Source organism: Mastigoproctus giganteus, chromosome 5, assembly GCF_048544385.1.
Source record: "Mastigoproctus giganteus isolate SK-2022 chromosome 5, ASM4854438v1, whole genome shotgun sequence".
NCBI lineage: Eukaryota > Metazoa > Arthropoda > Arachnida > Uropygi > Thelyphonidae > Mastigoproctus > Mastigoproctus giganteus.
In genome coordinates this window covers 70,863,821-70,888,438 of record NC_143579.1, presented here as the reverse complement: position 1 = coordinate 70,888,438, position 24,618 = coordinate 70,863,821, and the positions used below count along the sequence as shown (strand labels likewise).

The 24,618-nt window shown below is 35.1% G+C and overlaps 1 protein-coding gene across 4 annotated transcripts in view; it reads left to right on the top strand.

Moving 5' to 3' along the window:
- Positions 1 to 24,618, top strand: part of LOC150085475 (ATP-dependent 6-phosphofructokinase-like) — a 499,449-nt gene that overhangs the window by 278,105 nt on the left and 196,726 nt on the right. For all 4 annotated transcript variants that reach the window (XM_090374056.1, XM_090374057.1, XM_090374058.1 and 1 more), the window contains 2 exons: positions 3,066 to 3,153; positions 4,024 to 4,170. In XM_090374056.1, coding sequence (XP_090230182.1) covers positions 3,066 to 3,153; positions 4,024 to 4,170 — 235 coding nt within the window. The remainder of the gene's footprint in view (positions 1 to 3,065; positions 3,154 to 4,023; positions 4,171 to 24,618) is intronic.

Genomic DNA, 24,618 nt, shown 5'->3' with positions numbered 1-24,618 from the left:
TTGTTAAGTAATTCCGCCAGTCTCCTACTCTTAATATCATTAGTGCCATTCCTCCTGATAGAGTGTCAGCAATACCTGATGATGTTATTGCAAGGGCAATCATTTTCAAATCGATCCTTTCCAAACACATTGATTTAAAGCATTATTTTTTTTTTTTTACCTTAGAAAATTTGAATTATTAGTTAGACAAGTTGCAGATTTGACTGTTGTATTCAAATATCTAACACGAGTCATCTTCCAAATCAAAGCTTTTTTCATTTAATTTATGGTCAGTCAGTGGGAGGAGGGGATGGAAGCCGTCTTTCATTTATAGCTTGTGAAAAATTGACATATCATTGACATTAGTTAATATCACAAATTTTCTTTTGTTTACTCAGCATTGAAAGTTTTTGAGAGCTGCAGTGATTACCCATATTTATTTGGTTTCTTATAGATGGGCTTCTTTTAATTGGCCGGAATATTTACTGTGAATTAAAAATTAGTTTAAAGCTCTCTTTCATTTAATATATGGTGCCTCCTTTCATTTAAAAGGTTAACTTTAATTAATATTTCAAATTTTCTAAATTAAACTAAAATCTTCCTGTACTTTACGTGGTTCAGTTGGTTCATTCATAAATTGATATTAACTAATATTATAAATTTTCCAGATAAATCAAGGTAATGCTTTCTTTCACTTACCTTTGTAAGTGGATAAAGACATGTCTGATGCTCTCTTGTTTTTATAACATGATTATATTAGTATTAGTAGTAGAAAAATGATATAGGGAAGCAAGCTTATATAGCATCAGCCAAAAAAAAAAAAAAAAAAATTACCATATCATTTGCCCATTGTTGGACCTTATAATAATTTGTCCAGTCCTCCTTTAAATTTATTCAACCCATCCACTTTCATACCTTCAAATGGAAGTTTGTTCTAACAATCAAATACTCTCTGACTAAAAGAAATTCTTCACTTCTATATGCAACTATTCTAATTTAATTTTATATCCTTTTCTGCATGTCATCTGAGAAAGAGTAAAGATGATTCTAACATTTAGTTACTTAGCCCATTAAACACTTCAACCTTAAATGCTTCAATCAGGTCTCCCCCTATCAGGTACCTAGTTTTCAGATGATGCAATTTACAGAACTTGGTAAGAGTACTCAACATGCATCCTAAACATTTCCTGATACAAAGGACAATTATTTCCTAATACAGAGAACAATTTCCTGATACCAGAGGGAAAAATTGCTATATATCATTGACAGAATCCCATTAGTTGCCCTAGTGGCTTATGTACACTGATTGAAGAACTTCATATTGGACTAAACAGTTACTCATAGTCCTTTTTCATTCTCCACCACCTTGAGTGTGGTACCATCCAATTGGTATGTTATTCTAGCATTACAGACGAAGACAGAGAGTAGTTATAAAGGTGCCCTGCCTTTTGTGAAAAAATGTCATTAGTGGATCATCCAGGGTTCACTGCTGGGTCCATTGTTGTTTTCAGTATTTATTAATGATATTGACAGTAATCAGGATAGGCTACTTCAACAAGATCTAGATGTATTAAGCTAGTTGAAGTCTAACATTGACAAATGCAAGGTACTTAATAAGGGTAGTAGTAATCCCAGATTAATATACCAAATTTTGATATGTTAATTGGAGATTACTGTTAAAAACACTCAGACTAGTGGGATTACGAACCTGAGGGGGTCATAAATTAAAATTGAGGAAAGACAGTTGCAGAATAGCTCTGCAGAAATTTGCCTTTAGCAAGCAGGTAGTTGATTGGTGGAACAAACTTGCATCTGTCATTGTGGAAGTTGATAGCTTAAATAAATTCAAGGAAGAACTACATAAAGTTTTGGAGCAAGTGGATGGGTGAAATGAGAAGGTTTTTTTTTTTTTTTTTTTTTTGCTGATGCTGTATAAGCTTGCTTCCTTGCATCATATACCTCTACTAATGCAAATGTTATTGCCAGTAGGTAAAAGGAGGTGATTATCCCATTATACAAAGCAATGGTTCGGCCACAGTTTGAGTACTGTGTATAGGTCTGAAATCCTCATTTATGTTAAGATGTAGATCTTTTGTAGTGAGTGCAGAGAAGAGCAACAAAATTAGTCAGGGGAATAAAAAAGTGCTCTTATCAGAAAAGGCTTCAGTTGTATAAATTTCAATGTCTGGAGACTAGACACCTGCGATGAGATCTGATTGGTGTTCAAGTCTTTGAGTGGATTGCATAAACTGATTGAATCGTCTTTCTTACTTAGACTACAGACACGAGGGGGCATAAATTCAAACTGAGGAAGAATGGTTGCAGGATCATCATCAACAGCTTTTATCAATCCACTACAGGATGAAAGCCTCTCCAGCATCTTTCCAGTTCCTTCTGTTTTCTGCATTGGCCATCCGTTTACTGCTCACAAACTCTTGAATTTCATCTGTCCGTCTCCATTATTGTTTTCCAGATTTTCTTTTAGCTCCTGTTGGTACCATTCTATTATTTTCTTAGTCCATCTCTCATCATGTCTTCGAGCTATGTGTCCTGGCCAAGTCCATTTCAGTTCTTTATTTTGATAAGAATGTCCTTTACTTGTATTTGCTGCCTAATCCATGCGTTTCTCTTTTTATCCAACAGCCTGATTCCTAATCAGTCTTCTAATGATTACTTTTAATTTTATATAAATCCAGTGTTTCACATCGGACATAACCATCTTATAGATTAGTGGTTTTATAAGACTTCAGAGTTTGAAAAAAAAAAAAAAAGTGTGGAGAAAGTTTCTCTGTATCCTGTTTCTTGTCAGGTGTAAAGAGTGCAGAAATTTATTAAGAGGTGCAAAAAAACTAGAAAGGGTGAAGTTTGTGTTTTTTTGTGGGTGATCAAACTTATCACTATTTCCTAGCATAAGGTGAACCACTAGGCTTCTGTTTTGAAGATCCATATTAAAAGATGTATGCATTCTGTAGTCATCTCTTGATGTTATACAGATGGATTTGTACACTGTAGTTAGTTGCATTCCAGTGGTCTATGAATTACATAGAAAAGGTGAATATTTTTATAATTATAATTTTTCCCTTTAGGAGTTTTGAACGAAACTTATTGACATACAAGATGTTGACAAGGCTTAAGCCCCCTAAAGGTGTATTTGATGAAAGTGGACATGGAATTGTAAGTTATTTGAATTAAGAACATTAAAATATTCAATTTTTTTAGTATAATTAAACTGTATTTTTTTCCTACTCTTCTCTTCTCTCTAGATTCTTTAGATTGGCAGTTGGAAAGGGGAAGAATCTGGGACACACGATGTCTCTCAGATTCTCTCCCTTTCTCGCTAAGTTTGCTTCTTTGTATTGTTCAGCCTTTATTAATGCTAATAGGATAAAGTGTGTTATATAGATATTGAGTAAGAAACTAATTACAAAATGCTCTCTAAGTAAAAAATTTTTGCTCTATCCTGACAAAAGTTGGATGTGATTGGTTGGCCATTATTCTTTGTTTGGTTCTTTCAATCAATAAGATTTGTTCTGCAAAGTAATGTTGGTAGTTTAATGTTCTTAATAAGGATCAGTTATGCCAATCCACTGCAATTGTGGAAAAAAAAAAAAAAATTCATTGGCTCAATCACTATACCAAGAGGCTGAATGAAATACAAGTCTTCAAGTGTCAGATTTCCTAGTCATCATAGTAACTATTTGTCTAGTCCTGGTTATAATTATTAACATTTCTGTATTAATAATATTAATATGCCTTAATATTTCTATATTAATAATATTAATATGCCTTAATATTTCTAGATTTTAAGTCATAAAGTAACAATTTCTGAACACTTGAGCTGATGAAAAAATGTTAATCTCCACTAACGTAAATGAATTATATATCATATGAGATGAATAACTAGTTTGTTCCCAATACAAATGCATGCTATTATCGAAAAATTCTGTATGTGTGTTTGTTTGTATGCACTGCATAGATAATTTGCTTTTAATCATATGCTAAACAACTGAATATAATTAAAACCATATTTTTAATATATTTTAGGGTGGTTATACTTTGGCTGTAATGCATATCGGAGCACCATGTTGTGGAATGAATGCAACTGTAAGGTCATTTGTCAGGAACTGCCTTTTCCGAGGGGATATTGCTTATGGTATTCACGAGGGTATTGAAGGACTAATTGAAGGAAATGTATGTATATTAGTAAAAAATTTGACATTTTATGTAATGGTTACATTGGAATTGTTTGAATAAAGATGTCATATCATTGTCTTGTTTCTGCTGCTGTGTTCACTGCTTTCATTCTCACTGTTGAGCTTAGTCCATTTTCCATTCTTTTATTACCTTTCTGAATTGTATCATATTTATAGTTACATTTGTGTATTTGTCATTTTACAGAATTCTTTAGTAATCCGTAGCAATACTACATTTATTCTTGAATTCTTCCTTTAGCTTTTTTTTTTTTTTCTGTGCAGTGAATTAATAAGTTCTGAAAATGAATATTTTCAGAACTTATTAATTCATTGTTATTCACTATTATTAATGGGAGTTATATATTTCTAAATATATAACTCCCATCAATTTGGATCTGTAAATAAATATTGTTTACTTTTATTTTTTTGTTCCTCTAATAATTGATAACTGGATTCAGTTTCTTTTAGATGGATATATCATGTATGTTTTGAGATATTTGTTTTACACAGCAGACCCATAAATGAGGATAAAATTGGTCACACTGGTGATTTTCAAAATGAAGAATTGCAGCTGAAGCACTTGGAGCATGTTTGTTGCCATACACTGATTGAAGGAATGAATGAGCAATATGCAGATGCGCAGAAATGAAATGTTCTCAGTTTATTCATAAAAGTCTTGTTTAAATTAATATTTTCTCCCTTTGCTTTGCAAAAATTTTGCAAAACTTGAAGAGCATTTGAGTAATACCAAGATTGATGAAGGGTTTCTCACAGACTGATAAAAAAATTTTTGGCACATGACTCTGAAATAGCAAACCTTGTTTTTAGGGCATGAGGATTACGAACAGAAGGATTTCAGCCCTTATTCATTTTGGCTCTTAAATGTTGTTTTATTTTATTATTCCTCGTGTTATGTTATTCAAAGCGTTAGGAAGTGCACTATTTTATGTATTATTTTGCTATTTTATTCTATTTTAGAATTATTTTCATGTTTCCTTTAGTATTACATGCTAATTTATGTAATACTGTTAAATTAACCTTGAAATTTTATTAGTAATAATAAGATCAGTGAATTTTTCTGTTTATATTTTTTCCTTATTTCAGCAGTATTTAATGATAATGCCACTCTGCATAATTTGTGGTATTTGAAAACTAATAGCTGTTTTTAACTCAGTTTTTTACACTGATTTCAGAAATTTTATTTGTTTTTTTATCACTGCCATTTTTTTACACAAATCACTTAAGTTGATGTCATGAGTTTTATTATTGAATGTATTAAGTTCTTTAGGAGTAAATGCTGAGAACTTGTAAACTAAATCTTCACATGTTGGCAACACTGCCTTCAGTCATTTGTTTCTTGACCTTGAGAACTCCATGCAACAGTGTTTATGAGTCTGAGCTCAGTTTATTTTTGAGGTTATTATGGCAAATTCATGCTGAAAAGTGAGTAAAAAATCTTTGTGCAAGTGTTTGAACAGTCCAAACTTATTTTGTTATATTCGTGGAAGTTATGTAGTCCTCAAAAACATGATATTACAGAATTTATATATAAAAAAAAATGTGTATTGTGTTTATTTTGGAGTGAAACTCAGTGACTAATATAAACAATGGGCTTCACATAAAGTTTGCTGAACCTTTGTTGAAGCATTGAGATTGCAATAAAATGGTAAAAAGAAGGCTATGCCATTTGCAATTCCCATAATTTGGTGGGAGACTACACAAACCACTGTGATGACTGTACTTTTGCTTAGTTACTATAGGGGGATATAGTACAAAGAGTAAGAAGGGCATTATTCCATCTGCCATTAGATCAATCCCACACAAAGATAACCTGCCGATTCCATGTCCTCCTCAACTTATATTGGAGAATATAGCAGCAGAGAATGTGCTGAAGTGAAGCTTTTGAAGATGAAACTGAAGTCTACATGTCTTGAGACATTGAGTCCAGCCAGGGGCATAGCTACCGTATAGCAAAAGTAGGCAAAGCCTAGGGGCCCTACTTCACCAGGATCCATAAACAGATGCAAGTAGGGGCTGCCCCTACTATGCTAGGGCCTATAGACAGATGTAACATGCAAAAATATTTTTCTCACTGAGCTCTTCAACAATGTGATACATCTAGAATAAGGAAGGAATTCTTATATCTTATCACCAAAACATAACAAACCCAGGCGGCGGTAGCCTTTATTTTACTTTTACAAATACAACTTTGTATAGTGATCAGACACCCATTCGGTTACTCTGAGTATGTGTCATATCGTATGGTGTTCAGGATTCCCAAACTTGACAGGAAGACGGGGACAGGCACGATGTATACAAACATTTAGCCATATACGGTGGTCAAAAGTTGTTAGTTGATTAATTTCAATTCAAGCTTGTTCAAGTCATTATCAAAACAGCAATTGACATACAAAAATGCATTTGTTTATTACAGGTAACCCTCGTATAACAAAGTAGTTTGGTTCCTACAAAATCTTGTGTAATGCAAAACCATGTTATATGGGACTAAGAACCAGTATAAAAAGGGGGTTATGTTCCAAAAGCTAACAAAAATACACTGTTTTTAACTATCGGAAACTTAATTTTTATAGTAGTAATAACTTAATATTTTAACTATATTTTTATAATAGTACTGTAGTAACTTAAAATTTTAACTATATTTTTATAATAGTACTATAGTAACTTAAAATTTTAACTATATTTTTATAGTAGTACTATAGTAACTTAAAATTTTAACTATATTTTTATAATAGTACTATAGTAACTTAAATAGTAATAACTGAACAAACGTCTTACCTTACAAACTGTGATACTTATATGTCAGATAATGTACGTTCATTTAATTTTCTTCTTGCTAAGCACAATCTCTTCTGCAGCATCTAGATTTCGTGTACCTTCTCTGCTCTCTTTAAAAGTCACGAACTGCACTCCTCGAAGTCACAATTATTTTTTATGGTCTCAAACAAGCACAAGTTCAATGGCACAGAACCTAACCCAGGGATTTTCCAACAAAATACAGTGGACCCCCGCTTTAAATGATACGTGAAAATCTTAAGTATATTTTCCAGTTAACAAAATGAATTTACTTGCTGAACCCCAACTGGGTTCAAGCAAGTAAATTCTATAATGTTATTCTATCTAACTCGCTATAGCTGGAGCCAGAACTGTTTTCTTGTTCAATTTTCAGAAATTTTTATTCAGTTTCACACAAACGACAAATATGTGACATCAAGTATGCATTTTTTTAGGCCTTTTTGAGTTATTTTTCTAACCCCCTCCCTAATTAGCCTAGGGATTATGAAACACGATACTTGATTCGTTTGTTGCTGCTGAGAGAGGAGTTGTTTATGACTGGAGCGTGAGAGCCATTGCGTCAGTTCTCCATACAGCTATATCGAGAAGGCAAAAAAAAAAGAAAAAAAAAAAAAAAAGACAAATGCAAGCTACTGTTAGTTGACATAAGAAGCAATAAAGTAAAACAGTAGCAACAATTGTTTCTGAAAGGCGAAAAGATCATATTTCCTTTCTTCAATGTGTATTGCACCTACAAACAGAAAATAAAGGAAATTCATCTATTGGAAGCCACACTGAAAATGGGAAAAACTGGTGTAAAACTGATAACACGGCAATGCGCACTTGATAAAAAAAAAGTTTGCTCTATTGTAATTGTTTTTAGGGAACAATATCGGAACAGCAGTTTCCTGGATTTGATCTTCTAATGAAATTTCAAGAAAATATTTCTATTTATAGCTGCATTATAAACTTCGAAAACTTGTGTGCAAAAGAAGAGAAAAAAATCATCCGCTATGAATAATGGTTTGTTTCTTGAAATGTGTATTCTTCACAAAACTGCAATATTTTTTTGAATAATACAAAACTAACGGATTATGGCTAATGGGCTGCTGAAAAAAGTATTGTTAGAAATTATTTCCTTGGTATGCTTTGATGTTATCACAAAAGGAGAAATTCTGTTTTAGTACACAAGCCATATAAATTCACCATCCACGGTCATATGCTGTTCTGAGCTACAATAAAAAGATATACCCCACCGAAAAAATAGGTGCCTCTGTAGCCAGGTGGGCAGGAGCCGCAGTGCATAGCACATGCTTCTTGATTAGACCAGGATTCGATCCCATGACTACCAAATACGGAGGATGCGGAAAGGTCAGGGAATGACCACCGCATATCCTCGGAGCAATATGGCCTTAGTTGCTAATGCTCCTAAAAACCAAATAACAACAACAACTGAAAAATAGATTTATCCCTATCTCTTCTTTTGTTTTACTGTGGTTTTTGGCAGATGTGCAATTTCACACAATCAAGCCGGTGACTGCTAAGTGTGGTGCAGTTTCTTGTATTCTCTCTGTCTTGGGATCTCCTCTAACCATGTGGTCATCCCGGGGTATAAACAGAAAATTTGTTCGTCGGAAGCTGCCCACCAATGGCACCAATTATCAACTCTTTTACTGTCCTTCTAATTTACATTGTGTTCAGATAATTGATGTTGGGAAAATTCGAAAGTGCTACATCAATTAGGAGCAAAAACCGTTTCCCCCAACATAACAAATTACTTTAGGTACAATAAAGGACTACTACTAATGATTTTACTGGAAGGAAGTATCCACAATAAAACATCTGTACAAGGCAAAAACATGCGGTCACTCAAAAGAAAGTAACCATAATCGTTTGCATTCAAGGATAAGCTATACAGCGATGTTTGAAATTTATAATGCAGTTCACTTGCTAATATTTCCAGAGGGATTATTGCAAAATATTGTTCCCTAAAAAATTACAGTAAAGCAAAGTGATTTTTTATCAAATGTACACTGGACCAAAATCTGACTTATTAGTACTTCCGCATCCTGGGATGAAGCTCACTTAGAGCTATGATGCAAAATATTGTTCCCTAAAACAATTACAGTAAAGCAAAGTGGTTTTTTTTATCAAATGCAAACCGGACCAAAATCGGACTTATTAGAACTTCAGCATCCTACAATGAAGCTGACTTAGAGCTATAATGCAAAATATTGTTAGAAAGTAAAAATGCAAAATATTGTTAGAAAGTAAAAATGCAAAATATTGTTAGAAAGTAAAAATGCAAAATATTGTTAGAAAGTAAAAATGCAAAATAGTGTTAGAATGTAAAAATGCAAAGTATTGTTCCCTAAAACAATTACAGTAAAGCAATGTGTGTTTTTTTTTTTTTTTTATCAAATGTGGATTGTATTATCAGTTTTACGACAGTTTTTTTTTTCCGTTTTTTCTACTGTGGCTTCCAATAAATAAATTTCCTTGATTTTTTGTTAGAGATACAATACATATTGAAGAAAGGAAAGGATATTTTTGTTTTTCAAAAGAAATTCGTTGCAATTCTTTCGTACAACAATTACGAAAGGCAGTAAAGCAAAATGTTGTAACAGCAATAATGCAAAATGTTGTTTGAAAGTAATGATGCTCAACTGTTTGTTTTCCAAGGAAGTTTCTTACATTTTTATTTTCTCCTTGGATCACCTTGGTAACACTAATGATGTAACCTTGACCAGTCAATTATAGCTCCGTGTGTGTTGATTTGTTTTAGCCAGCAGCGCTGCAATTCATTTGAATTTGGCGCTGCCAAATTCAAATGAATTCAGTAACGTGTTAGATAATCAAAGGGAATGGTCGCTGTTTTTTGCAGTCATAATTTCATAAAATGATATGTGATCATACATTTTTGCTGTTTTTGAGTGAATTAATAGTTTTTTTTTCTGTAATTTAAAGGTAGGAAATCAAAGAATATACTTCTGTTTATGTATATTGAGAGTTTCAATTTTGTAAATTGAGCAGAAATTATGGAAATGATTAGTTTTTTCCGAGGGGGGGGGTCAATTTTCAAGTTAGGGTTAAAAATTAAGGCTTGGGGGGACAAACTTCAACCAAGTACTGTATGTACTGCAATATGTACATACTAATTGATGTTTCTGTTCGCTGACTTTTTTTTTTTTTTTGCCGTAAAATTCAAAACAGTAAAAATGATACGCAATTAATAACAAACACCATGGCAAGCGCAAATTGCAACAAACACAACACGGAGTAATGAGTTTCTGAAAATGTATTTATGTTTTTTATATGATTGAATATTTGATGGAAGAGTAAACACATTTCACCATAATAACGTGAAACCCACAGAATTCAGCTATCAGTAATATAGCAAATGCAAAAAGGTCAAGTTTACTACCTGTTAATAATATATTTCACTAACAGAAAAGACCAATAAACTGGAAACTGCTTGTTTTATGGTCGTGACCTCCAGAAATGTGCTTTAGAAAAATATCACGAAGGCGATAACAACTAGAGAGTTGACAGCAGGGATTCACAAAAAGGAATGGAAACGTTGAAAATGACATCTAACATAATAGCAGGGTTTTCCTAGCACAAAAGCTCAAAAATACCGTGTTATGCGAGATTTCCTGCAATTCTCAAACGGTGTTAGAGCAAAACCATGTTGTAGAAGTACCGTGTTATACGGGGGTTGCCTGTATTTCTATTTGTAGTTAAAATATAAAGTTTAAAATTAAATTAATAAAATTTTAGTTAAAAATGGATGAAAAGTAAAAGGGGAAGAGTGGAGCTCAAAAAAGAACAATGAAGAAAGCAAAAGAACAAGCAGTCAATAAATTACCTAAATTAGATCATTTCTTTACAAAACACAGTAATGAATTATGTCCAGAGAAAGGTAAAGAAAAGACCAGTGCTGAATCAGAAAATGTGGAAAAGAATGCTGCTGGTATAAATATATCTGCGGATCATTTAAATCAAGCAGGGTCATCAAACGAAAATAATTCAACAATCATAGATGCCTTCATCGGAAATTAGTGTTGAATGCACTACACCATTTATTCCCTCAAGCGTTCTTGGAGAATACTTGGACATCATTTCCGATGAAACAAAAAGAAACATTATGAGTTTTTCACCTCAGAGACCTAAAGGACCATTTATAAGGGATCCTGAACAACAAAATAGAAGTTTTAGTGACACGTACTATTATTCTACTTCAACGTTATGGTCCAGTTCCTCATTTGTGGCTGTGCTACTCACGAATTTTAGTTGTTGCATATTGCCAACCATGCCAGCTGTTTTCAAATATTAAAAGTCAGTGGAATTCCAGACTACGGGATTGGAAAAATCTATCTTTTCAGATAAAAACTCAGTGTTTCTCAACATCATATCGAGGCATGTGCTATACATGAAATGTGGCAAAAGAATGCAACGATTGATAAAGATCTTGAGGAACAGGTAAGGTACAGATCCTCATTTTGGAAAATGGTACTAGAACGGCTAATTTGGATAATGCTTATGTTGGCTAAAAATTCTTTAGCATTTCGCAGTCATCGGGAAGGATTTTCGGAAGATTACGATGGCAATTTTTTAACACAAGTCCATTTACTTTCCCTACTATGATGACGTAATAAAACAAATTATTAGTAAGCCATCTGGTTCAGTAACTTATTTAAGCCCCACTATCCAAAATGAGTTAATGGAATGTTTAGGTACCAAATTAACAAAAGAATTAACACTCAAAATTAATTCAGCACCATTCTATTCACTAATTTTAGATACTACTCAAGATTGTTATTTTATATTGTACTTAATACGTAGTCTTATAGTTATAGTTACGCTGGTTATTTTTATTTTAATTTAGATAAACGTAATAATTAATAACCGTTATTTCGTTCGAATCTTGCAGCCATTGTTTTTGTATATAGTGGTAGGGAATTCAAATTTTTAATTGAGGTAGTTAGGTAGCTCTAACGTATAATTTATAGAGTATTATGCTTCACTGTTTCTATTAGATAGCGTAGTATTGACATTTAATTAATTTAATTTATTGATTTTATTAATTTAAAGTATCATGCCCCAAACTAGAGCAGCAAAGCAACGGGCTCAAAGTGGCAGGAGTGCTGTGACTCGGGGGAGAACTGAGGGGGACGATTCTCCAACGCATCACAGCCTAAAAAAATGTGCAACTTGTGAAATGTTTGCCGAACTCTCTGGAACGGAACATGACATTGCCATGAGGGATGTCTTTGTGTGTACGCGATGTAAGGAGTGTAAGGAAATCAGGCGACAACTCAGCGTTGTTATGGGCCTATATGAGAGTTTGAAGGACAGGGTGGATGCCATCGAAAGATCTAAATTGAGGGGCCCATCAGGCTCTCAGCTGCCCACATCAACGCCAGAGCTTGCACTTGGTCATCATGCAACACAGCGGCAACCCCCAAGGCAGAATGCGCTGGTCCCTCAGGAACTAGTAGTTGTTGGAGACTCTGTTGTCAGGGAAATGGGAAACATGCTTTGTAAAAAGGATAGGTGGAACAGGACCAGGGTATGTTTACCAGGAGCAAAGGTTGATGACGTTGTAGAGTGGATATCATCTTTTAAGGGCACAAAAGGTGATATAGTTGTATACGTTGGCACTAATGACATTAGGAGTAGGAGACCGGCAGAATTACTTAACAAGTACTGGTCACTGTTGAACAAAAGCCGAGAATTAGGGTTGAATTTGAAAGTGTCTGCAATTCTGCCCAGACACGATAGAAGGGAGTATATGATGAGAGCCTTGTCGATCAATTCGGCCCTGGAAAGAATGTGCAAGGCTCAAGGGGTAGAATTTTTTTCAGCCTGGACTGTACTTGTTAACAGGAGAGACTGCTTCTATAGGGATGGGATACACTTAAATAGAAAGGGTGTAAGAATATTTGCTGATGCTATCGAGGCAGTGTTAGGTGGGTCGGAAAACTGCTAGCTTGGTGGGATACAAGGACTAATAGTTTAACAGTAGCCGTAGGCAGAGGTGATTCTTGCACAACTTCTATTAGAATAAGTAGTGACCTGGAGTGTGGGGTGTTGGGGGTTTCAGGGACGGATGGCAGTCATCCTGAAATAGGTGGGTATATGGAATGTGTTAGGGTAACTAAGAATAGGAGTAGGAGCATGTATGCTTGCATGTATACCAATGCTAGAAGTATAGTAAATAAATTTGATGAATTTGAAGTGTTGGTCAAGACATCAAAGGCGGATATTGTTGGGATAGCAGAGACGTGGTGTCACACAGATATAAGGAATGCTGAACTGGAATTTGAGGAGTACAATATGTACAGAAAGGATAGACAGGATAGAAAGGGAGGAGGTGTTATGCTGTTAATTAAGAAAAACATAAAATAAAAAGAAGTGCATCCAATTGATATAGATGAACAGTGCACTGTTGAGTCAGTTTGGTGTGACATAAGCACTGCGAAAGCAAAAATAAGAGTAGGAGTGTGTTATAGGCCTAATGACTCGAATGAGTACAATGAACAATTGTACAGAGAAATAGAGTGGGCTAGTAAATCGGAATGTCTTATAATGGGGGATTTTAACTTCCCAGATATTGACTGGAACTTGTGGTTGGTCACTCACACACTAGTCAGACTTTTGCGGATTTATTGGATGATTGTTTTCTGCAGCAGCATGTTCGAGAGGCAACCAGAGAAAGTAATACTCTTGATCTGGTTATCAGCAGTGATCATTCGTGTATTAAGAATTTGCAGATAAAGGAACCACTAGGTGGCAGTGATCACAATGTACTGATGTGGGATTTACTTAAAGATATAATTACCATCAGGGGTAAAGGAAAGGGTTTTTGCTTCCGTAAAGGTGAGTATAGTGATCTCCGACAGTTTTTAAATTGTGTACAGTGGGATAAACTGATGATGTTACCAACAGAAAATTCTAAGTGGGAAGCATTCAAGGAATTAATCGTGGAAGCTACTAAAAGTTTCATACCTATTAAGAAATTTTGTTCAAGGTTTAGGCCTAAATGGTTATCTAATGAACTAATGAGACTCGTAATAGAGAAGAAAAATGCATGGGATGCATATAAATTATCAAGCGACTCAGAAGCCTATGGCAGATATAAGCTAGTCTGTAATCAGGTGACAAAGGAGGTTAGGCAGGCGAAGGCAGATTACGAGAAATCCTTGGCAAAAGATGCTAAGAAAAACAGCAAGGATTTCTTTACTTATATAAACTCTAAAAGGAAGGGGATGAATCTGATTGGTCCACTCCACATCGATGGTTCGACTATTGATGACCCTGCTCAGATAGCAAACAAACTGAATGAGTATTTTGCATTTACATTCACACATGAGGAATTATTAAGGTTTGAAAATGGCAGAAGGTTATCAAATTGTAGCAGGATACTTAATGATTTTGTAATAACTGAGAGCAAAGTGGAGGAGAAATTGTTGAAGTTAAACATAAGAAAGGCACCTGGGGCGGATGGGATCTATCCAGTTATATTAAAGGAGGCGGCAAAGCAACTAAGCAAACCCTTAGCCATAATTATGAGAGCATCCTTGGATTCAGGGGAGGTTCCCACGGACTGGAGATGTGCAAATGTATCCCCAATTCACAAAGGAGGTTCGAAGGGTGACACGAATAATTACAGACCAGTTAGTTTAACTTCTGTTCCGGGTAAAATAATGGAGTCACTGGTTAAAGATGCATTGCAGGATCATCTAGACAAGACTGCAGCAATAATTCAGACACAGCATGGGTTTGTTAAGGGAAAGTGTTGTCTGACAAATTTGATAGGATGTTATGATGTGGTTACAAAGGAACTGGATGCAAAAAATAATTTTGATATCATATATTTGGATTTCAGGAAAGCTTTTGACACTGTTGCGCATGGAAGACTATTTTACAAATTGGAGCAGAATGGTATTAAGGTTAAGTTGCTACAATGGATAAAAGGATGGTTAAGTGGGAGAAGACAGAGGGTGGTAATCAATGGGTGCTGCTCTTCTTGGACTAATGTTATTAGTGGAGTCTCACAGGGTTCGGTGTTAGGTCCACTGTTGTTTTGTATATTTAACAATGATATTGATGAAGGTATATCAGGCTTAATGTCGAAGTTTGCAGATGATACAAAGGTTGGCAGGGTTGTTAATGACAGTAATGGCAGTGTGCTACTGCAACAGGATCTAGATAATTTGGGCAGATGTGCTAAGAAGTGGCAGCTGAAGTTTAACCTTGACAAATGCAAAGTACTGCATATAGGTAGAAGTAACCCCAGAGAAACGTACCAAATGTGTGGTACTCCACTTAAGGTGGTAGAAAATGAAAAAGACCTGGGAGTAATTGTGCAGTCAGATATGAAGTTTTCTGAGCAATGCAGACAGGCTGCCAGGGCAGGTCATGGGGTTTTGTCAATGATATATAGGAATTTTGCTAGCAGGGAAAAGGAGGTGATTATCCCTCTGTATATGGCAGTGGTCAGGCCACGCTTTGAGTACTGCGTACAGGTCTGGAGGCCTCATTTTAGGAAGGATGTAGATTTACTTAAGCGTGTACAGAGAAGGGCAACAAGATTGGTGAGGGGAATGACGGGATCCTCTTACCAAGAGAGGCTTAAGTTCTGCAAATTGCAGTGGCTGGAGACTAGGCACCTGTGCGGTGATCTGATTGAGGTGTATAAGGCCTTGAATGGGTTGAGCACTCTGAATTCTGATGGGATCCTTCCACTTGTTCAGATTACGAACCTAAGGGGGCATAAATTCAAATTAAGAAAAGACAGATGTAGATTAGATGTGCGGAAATTTGCCTTTAGCCAGCGGGTGGTTAACTGCTGGAACAAACTTCCATCTGTCGTGGAAGTTGATAGGTTGAATAAATTTAAGGAGGAACTGGAGAGGCATTTGGAGGGAATGGTGTGTTTTTTTTTTTTTTTTTTTTTGGCAGATGCTGCATAAGCTCATACACTTGCTTTCTTGCATCAAATGCCACTACTACCATCTCACAAAAAAAAAATCAATTAAGTGTTATTGTACGACATGTTCACATAATCCACGACGGAAATGAAAAATCCAAAGATTTTGAAATTTGTGAAACTTTTTAGGATTCTATGACTTGAATGATCATTCGGCAGAAATGATGATGGATAACATGAAAATATTACACAAACTAAATATTCCCATTGAGAAATGTTATGGTCAGTGATATGATGGGGTTTATAATGGTGTGCAGTCACGCATTAAAATTATCCAATTAAATGCAGAGTACATTCATTGTGCAAGTCACAATTTAAATTTAGTTATTAATGATAGCGTAAATTGTTGTAATAACGTTTCATTGTTTTTCGACATTCTTCAAAATTTGTATATTTTTTTTGGAAATAGTACAAAAAGATGGGATCTTCTTTCTAAATTTACTGGGGAATCTGAAGTTACATTAAAAAAACTCTACCCTACTCGCTGGTCTAGTAGATTGCAGTCTATAACAGCTGTGAAAGTTCGTTTTGCAGATATTATTAAAGCTTTGACAGAAATTAATATTAAATCAACTAAAAAAAGCAGACCGAGACGAAGCACTTAGTATAATGAAGCAAATGATGACATTTGATTTTATTTTTATTTGTATATTTTTGAATAACGTGATGTGCAAAATTAATTATGCTTCAGAAACTCTACAGAAGCATGATATAGATCTCGATGAATGTACTTCTGTATTGGATTGAGTCAGTAAAAATTTACAAAACATTCGAAATTCATACGAACAAATTAAATATGAATCTGAGCAAATTGCTAAGGAGTTCGGGGTAGATCCCAAATTTGAAGACAAATGACAACGTAGAACTAAAAGACAGTACGATGGATTAGCTTCTGACTTTTTGTTTGGTTATAGAGATCAGTTTTTTTAAAATCCATGTTTTTTACTAGTTTTAGACAAAATTAATACAAATTAAAAATCGTTTTAAAAGTATGAAGTTAGTAAAAAATTATTTTGCAATACTAGAAGTGAAAAAAATAATTAATATGTTAAATGCTGCTGATATATTAAGTGAGTGTGAAAATCTCATAAGAAAGTATTCATCTGTACTCTCTCCTCAACTGCTGATTCAATATTGTAATTCAATCCCGCTATTAAACAAGGTTTATCAGCATACATGTCTAGGGCACCTCCGTAGCTAGGTGGGAAGGAGCAGCAGTGCGTAGCACACGCTTCTTGATTAGACCAGGGTTTGAGCCCGTACCACCAAATACGGAGGATGCGGAAAGGTCAGGGAATGACCACCGCATATCCCGGAGAAATATGGCCTTAGTTGCTAATGTTCCTAAAAACCAAACAACAAACAGACATGTCTATCAGACAATTTTTTTATTTGTTAATTTCAAAATTTAGTGCACTAGAAAGTGACTTTGACTCGTAACTCAAGAATTGCATTAGGATTTTCATCAGACCAAACGTGACAGTTATCAAAATTAAAAATACCATCACGAGTAAACCCAGCTTCGTCTGTGAACAAAACATTGTTTAAAAATTGGGGGTTCAGGACACACTGTTGTTGCATCCACTGGCAGAAGTTCACTCTGGGAGGGTAGTTTGTATTGCTGAAATTTTGTACATGCTGGATATGGTAGGCGTACAGTAATTGGCGATGTAAAATTTGCCATACACTGCTATGATTCTGTACATGCTCTTGCAGAGCAACCCTCCTTGTGGAATTTCATAGATTTTGTTCTATTCTTTCTAACACCCTTACCCCAACATCAGGTGTTATGCTTCTGGGCCTACCTGCTTGTACTCCACGTGCGAAGTGCCCATATTCTTTAAGGCATTGATGTGCCCTGATGAATGTGCACCTGTTGGGCTGTCTTCGGTGGGGAAATGCTTCTTGGTACAAATGTACAGCCTCCTGTGAACTGCTGTTGGCTTTACCATACATAAAGTGCATGTCCACATACTCTTCGTTGCTGTAACCTCTTTCCATGTTGACTATCCTTTGAGAAGTACTAGTATGCCTGCTATGTCTCAGAGCATTGAGAGAAGGGAAAAGAGAGAGAATGAGCATAACCTAACCTAACCTAAACAAACAAGTCAGTGGTGGATCCCAACTCTGTACAGTTCACCTTGTCAGTGGTGGATCCCAACTAGAAATGTGCAATATCTCGAAAACAATTCACTTAAGGACCCATGTTTACTAGGCTTTTTTTGCATATTGTAGTCTGTACAGTTCACTTTTAAATTATTGACCATCACTTTTGAAACACCCTGTATATCATAATGTAAGATATGACTTACAGATATCTGAAGCTATAAACTGGTTTAAGAAATTTGCTGTATTGATTATGTCTCTCCCCCCCCCCCAACATATTCATTGCGTCAATGACACGGCACCTCCATAGCCAGGTGGGCAGAAGCAGCAGTGTGTAGCACACGCTTCTTGATTAGACCGGGGTTCGAGCCTGTGCCCGCCAAATACGGAGGATGCGGAAAGGTCAGGAAATGACCACTGCATATCCCTGGAGCAATATGGCCTTAGTTGCTAATGCTCCTAAAAACCTAATAATAATAATAATAATAATAATAATAATAATAATAATAATAATAGCATCAATGACTTTGAAATGGTCAGCAGTAACACAGACCAGAAGTGTTCTCCATTTCAGAAAAACTATTACATATATGTTTTGTTTTTAATATGGTGTCCTTCATTTATGGTTTCTCAAAAGAATTTCAGTTTCAATCCAATATTTTGGATTGAAAAAAAAAAAACTAAATTAACCTGCAAGCATATATGCTAAGTTGTCTGAAAATGAATAGATGGTAGAGGTATGATCATCATTCACTTTTCTTAGCCTACAAAGCATCCCCATTACTAAATCTAATTTCTAACAGGCTGCAGAGTAAAAATAAAAAACATTATTACTGTGTTAATTATTTTATTAGGAAGTAAAATTTTATTATATTACTTTTTATTTTCTTCTATTTTTTATTTTATTTTTATTAGGAAGTAAAAATAAAAAAAAAACATTATTACTGTGTTAATTATTCTAATTTATTTATCAATGAACTGTATTTTTGGGGAATTGATATTCGGTGAACTGTTTTTTTGATAAATTGTATTTTTGGTGAATTGATATTCGATGAATTGTTTTTAGTGAATTTTATGGATACTGAGACATGTATAGTATCTTATGTACAGCAGCTCCAGAAGGGTTACTCAACTCCACCTTGGTACATTGTGATGATACAGATCTCTGTAAAACAGCCAGAAATGTATATAATGTTATGTTTGTGCAGTGTATTGTTTAGTTGTTTCTGGCCATTTTGTTACCAGGAAGGCAATTACCTGGAAAACCTGCCCAGTGCCCATTACACCATGAGAGCGCCACAACTAAGTGTGCAAACAATATAAGTGTGAATCATGGTGGACCTCATACCTACAATCATTTTCTGTCCTAAAGAACAAAACCTTGCACCTGCTGGAGGTAGTGCTATACCAGTGGGTGCCAACAAAAATCCTATACCCTGATGAATAGCTCATCATCATCATCATCAGCCATTTTCAATCCACTGCAGGATGAAGGCCTCTCCAGCAACTTTCCAGTTTCTTCTGTTTTGTGCAATGGCTATCCATTGACTACCCACAAACTCATGAATTTCATCTATCCATCTCTGCCATTGTCTTCCAGGTTTTCTTCTAGTTCCTCTTGTGTACCTTTCTGTTATTTTCTTAGTCCAAAAATCTGTCATCATGTCTTCGAGCTATGTATCCTGCCCAAGACCATTTTAGTTCTTTAGTTTTGATAAGAATGTTCTTTACTTGAGTTTGCTGCCTAATCCATGTGTTTCTCTTCTTATCTAACAGTCTGATTCCCAATATAATTCATTCCATTCTTCGCTGTGTAGTTCTCAGCTTCTCTTCCATTCTTTTGGTGAGTGCCCTAGTTTCACTTCCATAAGTCATGGTGGGGAGATACATTGGTTCGTTATTTTACGTTTCAGACAAATTGGGATATTACTCCTCAGTATGTGACTATATTTCTTGAATGCTCTCCATCCAAAATTTATTCTTCTCTTGACTTCCAGCCATTTATCATTATTATAGCTAATGATTTGTCCCAGATAAGTATATAACTCCACCTTTTCAATTACTGCTCTTTCAATCAGGGAAGAAGCATCCAATAAACTGTGGTACAAAATAAGAGTCGCCATGGCAGGTAGTTAAGTGGAAAAAGGCAATCTAATTATTTTGGTCTTTACCAAACTTAACGAAGACTAACTTAACTTCAGAGTGACCTCTTGGTGTCTGTTCATCTTTTATATGCCACAGTAAAACATGATTTATTTTTTGCCCATTGTTCAGAAAACACTGTTAAAAAAAATTAATTTTGCTTTCTGTGTAGTAATAAAATATGAAAGGTTATTTTTAAAAAAATAATGATAATAAAATAAATAAGAAATAAAACCCTTTTGTAATCTATAAAACTCTTGTTTTTTTGGGGGGACAGATGCCAGTATTACTGCATTTTCTGATCAAATTGATACATCTTATACAATATGTTTATAAGTTGCAAAGTGTAATAACAACTTGCAAGCATATATGAATTTAAGTATCTTTTTTTAACTTGAAATCCTTAAGCACAAAAAAACTAAACACAAAGAAGGACACTTTGAAGCATTTAGCATTTCATATTATGCCAGACTTAATGAAGAAAATCATACTTCCAACTTAAAGAAAAGTTGTAGTTGACGTTGGAAGAGCAGGACATAAATATTTTAAATTTTTGGCGGAAAATAAAAAAATTACCAATTTTTTAAATGTGTGCATTATTGTGGGAGAGAAGAATGGTTGTCGAAATAAAGAAACAAAACTGTTCATCTTCTTAAAACCTACATTTATTTCATTTATATCAACTACCATATGTAAGAAGAAAGGAACATTCCAGATTTTCATATTTGATTGACATATCTCTTTCTGACTATTGAATCAATTGAAAAAAAGATTAGAAATGTAAATTCTAATATTGTTGTGGTATGTGTGTGTGTTTGTCTTCAAGATCAACAAAAACAAAATTCAAAGCCCAACAACGTTGAAGTCAAAAGAGCTTTAAATCATGGACAATCCCCACTGCACCCCTTTTAATTTAAGAACTTAAGAAAAGGTATTTCTTTCAATAATTTTAGTCCAACTTTGGCTAGTTCTGTGGTTCCCTCTATTATTTCACATAGGTCTAGTTGCCAAAGCATATTCCAATTTATCATCTTGATAAAAACTGCAGTCGAAGAGAGTAGATGCATTTTTTAAAGCTCCAGCGAAGGGGATTAACATCAGGTGTCTGGTAGACATAATTTTTGTTTAAAATTTGTTTAAATTTTTTTCACTAGTAGATAAAGTTTTGGTGTACAGTTTAATTTCTGTAAAACTTTGTTAATTTAAATTCTGAAATATTTTTTGTAATTTAGGAATTTTAAGTTCAAATGTTACCTAAATAATGGTTTTTACCAGATCCACTTACAGTACAAAGTCCAAAGACATTGTGACTCAGATGGAAATGCATGCGGGTATTTTTGGTGTGAGTCATGAGTTTGTCAATTGTATAGCCTGTGGCTTGTACTCTAGGATCTAGTGGACAAACCAACCCCAACTGGCAATTCTTTTCTTTACAACTGATGCAAGGAGTGTACTGATCTCAAATTAGAACTTGGTGCATTATGAGAAGAATTTGAATCACTGAAGAAATGGTTGCTTGCCAATTCCCAAAGGAGGATCAAAGGGTGACGAGTAATTACAAGCCTGTTAGTTTAGCTTCTGTGCCTGGGAAAATAATGGAGTTACTGTTAAAAGAAGTAATGCAGGATCATCTAGACAAGGCCACAATTATACTTCAGACACAGCATGGATTTGTTAATGGGAAATCTTGTTTAACCAATTTGATTGGGTACTGTGATGCAGTGACAAAGAAACTGAATGCAAAAAAATAATTTTTATTTTATCATATACTTGGATTTCAGGAAAACTTTTGATACTGTTGTACATAAAAGACTGATGTACAAATTGGAGTAGTGTGACATTAAAGGGCTGGCTGCTGCTAATTATAAAGGGATGGTTGAGTAGGAGAAGACAGTGAGTGGTAATCAATGACATTGGTCTTCATGTAATAATGTTATTAGTGGAGCCCCCAGGGTTCTGTTTTGATCCCATTGTTGTTTTCTGTATTTATCAGTGATAATAATGAAGGCATATCAGGCTTAATGTCCAAGTTTACAAAGGTCGGCAGAGTGGTTAATGACAGTGTGTAACTGCAACAGAATCTAGAAAATTTAAGGGGATGGGCTGAGAAATGGCAATTGAAGTTCAACATTGATAAATGCAAAGTACTGCATGTGTAAAGTGACCAGATCCTTTGCATTCCGGGGGGGGGGGGCGAATTTCAATCACTTTGTTGCCCTAGAAACAATATACACATATTTTTTAAAAATTTTTTATATATAAAAAATATTCACATACAAAATACAAATTAAATACATTGCCTTCTTTGAACTAAACTTATAAAATAAAATATCAAACTTCTTTAAAAAAAAAATATATATATATATATATACAGGGTGTATTTAAATTGGTGTCAAATATTCTAGGGGCATATTCCCATCAACCAAACAATAAAAAAAGTTCATATAAACAATGGTCTAGAAATGCTTAGTTTCTTCCCCGCATGCCTTGATACTTCTATCAAGTCATGTAAACACGATACTAGTAGTAGTAGCAGTTGGTGGCATGTGATGCAAGAAAGCAAGTGTATGAGCTTATGCAGCATCAGCCAAAAAAAAAAAAAAAAAAAATCACACCATTCCCTACAAATGCCTGTCCAGTTCCTCCTTAAATTTATTCAACCTATCAACTTCCACGACAGTTGGAAGTTTGTTCCAGCAATTAACCACCCGCTGGCTAAAGGCAAATTTCCGCACATCTATTCTACACCTGTCTTTTTTCTTAATTTGAATTTATGCCCCCTTAGGTTCGCTGAACAAGTGGAAGGATCCCATCAGAATTCAGCGTGCTTAACCCATTCAAGGCCTTATACACCTCAATCAGATCACCACGCAGGTGCCTAGTCTCCAGCCACTGCAATTTGCAGAACTTAAGCCTCTCTTGGTAAGAGGATCCTTTCGTTCCCCTCACCTCTCGTGTTGCCCTTCTCTGTACACGCTCAAGAAAATCTACATCCTTCCTAAAATGAGGCCTCCAGACCTGTACACAGTACTCAAGGCGTAGCCTGACCATTGCCTTATACAGAGGGACAATCACCTCCTTTTCCCTGCTAGAAAAATTCCTATATATCATTGACAAAACCCCATGACCTGCCCTGTCAGCCTGTCTGCATTGCTCAGAAAACTTCATATCTGTCTGCACAATTACTCACAGATCTTTTTCATTTTCTACCACCTTAAGTGTAGTACCACACAGTTGGTACGTTTCTCTAGGGTTACTTCTACCCATATGCAGTACTTTGTATTTGTCAAGGTTAAACTTCAGTTGCCACTTCTTAGCCCATCTGCCCAAATTATCTTGATCCTGTTGCAGTAGCACACTGCCATTACTGTCATTAACAACCCTGCCAACCTTTGTATCATCTGCAAACTTCAACATTAAGCCTGATACCTTCATCAATATCATTGATAAATATACAAAACAACAGTGGACCCAACACTGAACCCTGTGGGACTCCACTAATAACATTAGTCCACGAAGAGCAGCACCCATTGATTACCACCCTCTGTGTTATTCCACTTAACCATCCTTTTATCTATTGTAGCAACTTACCCTTAATACCATTCTGCTCCAATTTGTACAATAGTCTTCCATGCGCAACAGTGTCAAAAGCTTTCCTGAAATCCAAATATATGATATCAAAATTATTTTTTGCATCCAGTTCCTTTGTAACCACATCATAATATCCTATCAAATTTGTTAGACAAGACTTTCCCTTAACAAACCCATGTTGTGTCTGAATTATTGCTGCAGTCTTGTCTAGATGATCCTGCAATGCATCTTTAACCAGTGACTCCATTATTTTACCCGGAACAAAGTTAAACTAACTGGTCTGTAATTACTTGTGTCACCCTTCGATCTCCCTTTGTGAATTGGGGATACATTTGCACTTCTCCACTCTGTGGGAACCTCCCCTGAGTCCAAGGATGCTCTCATAATTATGGCTAAGGGTTTGCTTAGTTGCTTTGCCACCTCCTTTAATATAACTGGATAGATCCCATCCAGCCCAAGTGCTTTTCTTGTTTTACTTCAACAATTTCTCCTCCACTTTGCTCTCAGTTATTACAAAATCATTAAGTGTCCTGCTACAATTTTATAACCTTCTGCCATTTTCAAACCTTAATAATTCCTCATGTGTGAATGTAGATGCAAAATACTCATTCAGTTTGTTTGCTATCTGAGCTGTCGAACCGTCGATGTCAAGTGGACCAATCAGATTCATCCCCTTCCTTTTAGAGTTTATATAAGTAAAGAAATCCTTGCTGTTTTTCTTAGCATCTTTTGCCAAGGATTTCTCGTAATCTGCCTTCGCCTGCCTAACCTCCTTTGTGACCTGATTACAGACTAGCTTATATCTGCCATAGGCTTCTG